Source organism: Charadrius vociferus, unplaced genomic scaffold, assembly GCF_000708025.1.
Source record: "Charadrius vociferus isolate BGI_N301 unplaced genomic scaffold, ASM70802v2 scaffold1279, whole genome shotgun sequence".
Taxonomy (NCBI): Eukaryota; Metazoa; Chordata; class Aves; order Charadriiformes; family Charadriidae; genus Charadrius; species Charadrius vociferus.
The window spans coordinates 172130-175906 of record NW_009650073.1 but is presented as its reverse complement, the minus strand read 5'-3'; the positions used below and the strand labels follow the sequence as shown (position 1 = coordinate 175906).

Sequence of the window (3777 nt, the reverse complement as noted above, 5' to 3'; positions counted from 1 at the left end):
AGGAAAAAAAAAAAAAAAAAAGAAAAGAGATTGGTGAGAGGAGTGTTGGGGGGAGAAGGGCTGCGTGGGGCACTGGACACCCCCCCCTGCATCACCAGCAGCAGGGTTAGAGCAGAAATCTGCCGGGTTGTGGGGGGCTCCGGTGCCTTTCCTGCCCCACTGCCTCCCAGCGTGGCTCAGGGCCAGCAGAAGCGGCGCTTCCCACCACCCACCTCATTTTGGACAGTCAGAAGGGAAAGGGGGAACAGATACTGGGAACTGTGACTGAGGCAGGCTGCCTAAGGGGGATTTTTTTTTTTAATATTTTTTTTAAATTTTTTTTTAAATCAAGTTCTCTCTGCCTCCAGCCTGTTCCCCAGGGAGAGGGAGTGTGGCCTCTGCCTTGGTTTCTCCAGTGATGAAGCTACTGGGCACCAGGCAACCTCACAGGACCGCAGAGCTGCCCAGCACAGCATCACCACCTTCCCCAGGGCTACCTGCAGCCGAGCCCCTCGCCAGGAGGGGAATGCAGGGGGAGTCCTCCATCCGCCCGCGCTCCCCGAGGGCCGGAATTCCCCTCTCTGCTTCCCCACAGACCCTCTGAAGCGGTTCCCGCTCCGAGACCTGCCCACGGCTTCGCTCGGTGCCAACGCGCCCCACGGGGCGCTTCCACGGGCACATGTTCGGTGGTGCTTATCGGGTCTGAACCCCCACTGCCCTCCCTCCAGACGGAACATTGCCACGGGGCTGATTTTTTCCAGGCTGGGGTATACCACAAGGAAAAATACTCTTTTCCTTGCGCTCACCTTTCCCCCCCCCCAGCAAAGAAAAGCCCTTGAGCAGCAGCCAGATCGGGGCTGGAGGCAGAGGGCCACGAGCATCTCTGTGTCCTCCTGAAGAAGTCCATAGCTCTGCAGGTTGTGGCTGGTTGGGCCTGTCGGTGAAGGCCTCCAAAAAAAAAGGCGGCCAATCTGGCCTCCACATCCCCAACCTCCTCCACCAGGACAGTGCTGCCACCTCCGCCTCACCCGCTGGGGGAAACTGAGGCAGCACAGAGGGGGAGACACTCCGGCAGCGGAATTTCAGCCCCAGCTGGAAGAGCTTGAAGAGGGATGGGGGGGTGACATCCAGACGAACCCCACCTCGCGAAAGAAAAGACAGAAGGATTCCACCCCCGCAGCCCAAACTGGGCTCTGAGCGCCCTGCAGGGGGACCCCCACCCGCAGGGGTGCCGTGCCAAAGGAGGAGACCCGTCCCGGGTGTCCCGCCGCGCTGGATGCAGGGAAGCGCTGGGATCAGAGCTGCGTACGTACCCTCCAACACTTTATCCAGGTCCGCAATGAACTCCTCCAGCTCCTGTGTGTCTCCCAGCTTAGCTAGCGGAGAGAAACGCACCGTCAGGTCTCTGTCACCCCCACCCCTCCCCGGCTCTAATTTGGGAGAGGAAAGCTCCCTACCCCTCATTCCTAACCCCACTTGCTCCGGCCGCCTATCGCTCCTGCGCCAGCCCGGCGCTGCCTGGCCGCGGCGGGAGGGGGTGATGGGGGGGCTGCGCGGGCAACGGGGGCTCAGGAAAAACCTCAGCCGACCCCCCCGAGCACAGCATCCCCGTGGGGCGATGCGTCTCTGTGGGATTACAGCCCACGGCCGTACGCAGCTGCTGAAGGCAGCGAAAGGGCAGCACCGAACCTTCCCGAGCAGTTGGCTCTGGAGTCCCGCGCTCGCGTGGGGTTGAAGGGCAGCTCTAGCATCACCCGTCCCCGTGGGTGTCCCCCCCGGTGTGCGCACAGAGGTCGGGGCTGAGGAGAGAGGGGGTTCCCCAAGGACGCTGCTTGAGGAAGGAAGACCCAGGGACTAAGTTTGACCTGCAGACACACGGCATTCCCACCCCCACCCGCTCTGTTCCCGCTCTCAGACATGGGCTCTGGGGGTAGGACAGTGCCCGCAGGTATCACGGCGCACGAGCATCCCATAGCCCGGCCAGCAGCGCTGCAGGCTCCATGTGGGGAAAAGCACAGAGGCAGGGCACGTCCTCCCCCCGCGCAGCAGGCCGGCCAGGAAGGACTCTGGGGAGACCAGAGCTGGATCCATCCATGGTGGGACGGGTGCTCACCTTCCCTGTGCCCCTTCATCCCTGCACAATCCCACATTTCCCAGGTGGGGGACAGAGCCCCTCTCGGTGACCGTCCCAACCAGACCCCTGGCTCAGTCTAACCTTGACTGGGAACATCCCAATCCAACTTCACACCTCTTCCAGGATCCAGCCAGGCCCCCAGGGCTCATTCCCACCTCCAAACCCTGCAGGGCCCCAGGGCCACCCCCCGCCCCCCACACCGCCCAGGGCCGGTGAAGGCCCATGGCTGCCAGGCCAAGCCAAGGGTGCAGAAGGAAGCTCTGGCATCAGCCCTCCGGGCAGATCTTGCAGCCTCACCTTTGGAGGGGTACGCGCTGGCAGGGGTGTTGAGGTCCTCCTCGCTGGAGTTGAGGCTGCTTCCCGGGGACGTGCTGGTACCTGCGGATACAACGCATCAGCCACGGTCCACAGTGAGAGGCACCTTGTAAACAAGTTGCAGGACCAGGGACCAATCTCACAGAGCCATAGAAACGTTTTCATTGGAAGAGACCTTTAAGACCATCAAGTCCAACCATTAACACTGCCAAACCCACATCTCTCAACGTCACATCTACCCATCTTTTAAACCCCTCCAGGGATGGGCACTCCACTGCTGCCCCGGGCAGCCTGTGCCAGTGCTTGACAACCCTTTCAGGGAAGAAGTTTCTCCCAATATCCATCCTAAACCTCCCCTGGCACAACTTGAGGCCGTTCCCTCTGGTTCCTTGGGAGCAGAGCCCGACCGCCCCTCACTCCCCCCTCCTGTCAGGGAGCTGTCGAGAGCGAGAAGGTCTCCCCTCAGCCTCCTCTTCTCCAGGCTGGACACCCCCAGGGCCCTCAGCTGCCCCTCACCAGACGTGTGCTCCAGACCCCTCACAGCTCCGTTGCCCCCTCTCATGCGTGGCACGGGGCCCCCGGCCCACCCTCACTCTTGGCCAACCCGTTTGCTCTTCCCTGCTGCAAGGAATGTTTGGAAAAAGGGAACTGAGCTCCTCTGCCAGCCCAAACAGCACCAGAGGTTGCCCGGGCACGGCCATGGGGGCTCCTTGGGGTCATTACAGCACCCTGGTTTCCTCTGAGCTCCTGGTTATCTCAAGCCTCGTGCGGTCCTGCAGCAGCCAACCCAGCAGAAGGAGCCCCAGTGGCCGTTGGCAGCCCCTGGGCCAGGATCCAGCAGTCACCACCCCACGCGACTCATCCAGCCCGCGAGAGAGGAGTCAGGCAAGCAACTCAGCGGCGGGCGCAGCAGGAAGCGCCGTGGTTTCCCATGGAGGAACCCCAGAGCAACTCCAGCCCGACAGACACCATCCTCCCCACAGATGCCTCGTTCCCCACCCCAGACTCACTCTCCAGCTCATCGATGCCGCTGTCGTACACGCTGTGTCCCGCTTTCCTCTTCAGCTCCTCCAGGTGCTGCTCGTATTGGCACGCGGGACCTCGGTCAAAGTCCTCCATCACCTCGTCAAACTCCCGCAGCAGCTCACTGAGCTCATCAGCCATGGCTGGGGGCAAGAAGTCAGGGGAGGGAGAGGTTTGGGGGGCGCGCACCGGGCAGACAGCCCCAGTAAATCCTCTGGGGAGCGGCAGCGGGCTGGGGCCGGGCAGAGCCCCGCTCTGGGCCACCTCTCTGCAGACGGGTTGCCACCTCTTGCTCCATGCAGCAAGTTGAGGGCCGCCATCGCCCT

The 3777-nt window shown here is 62.5% G+C and overlaps 1 protein-coding gene across 1 annotated transcript in view; it reads right to left on the bottom strand.

The window, feature by feature from the left end:
* Window positions 1-3592, bottom strand: part of LOC104292650 (regulator of cell cycle RGCC-like) — a 14331-nt gene extending 10739 nt beyond the window's left edge. The window contains exons 1-3 of the mRNA XM_009892061.1: window positions 3439-3592; window positions 2411-2491; window positions 1293-1355 (exon numbers count right to left, since the gene is read on the bottom strand). Coding sequence (XP_009890363.1) covers window positions 1293-1355; window positions 2411-2491; window positions 3439-3592 — 298 coding nt within the window. The remainder of the gene's footprint in view (window positions 1-1292; window positions 1356-2410; window positions 2492-3438) is intronic.
* Between the last annotated feature and the right edge of the window lie 185 nt (window positions 3593-3777).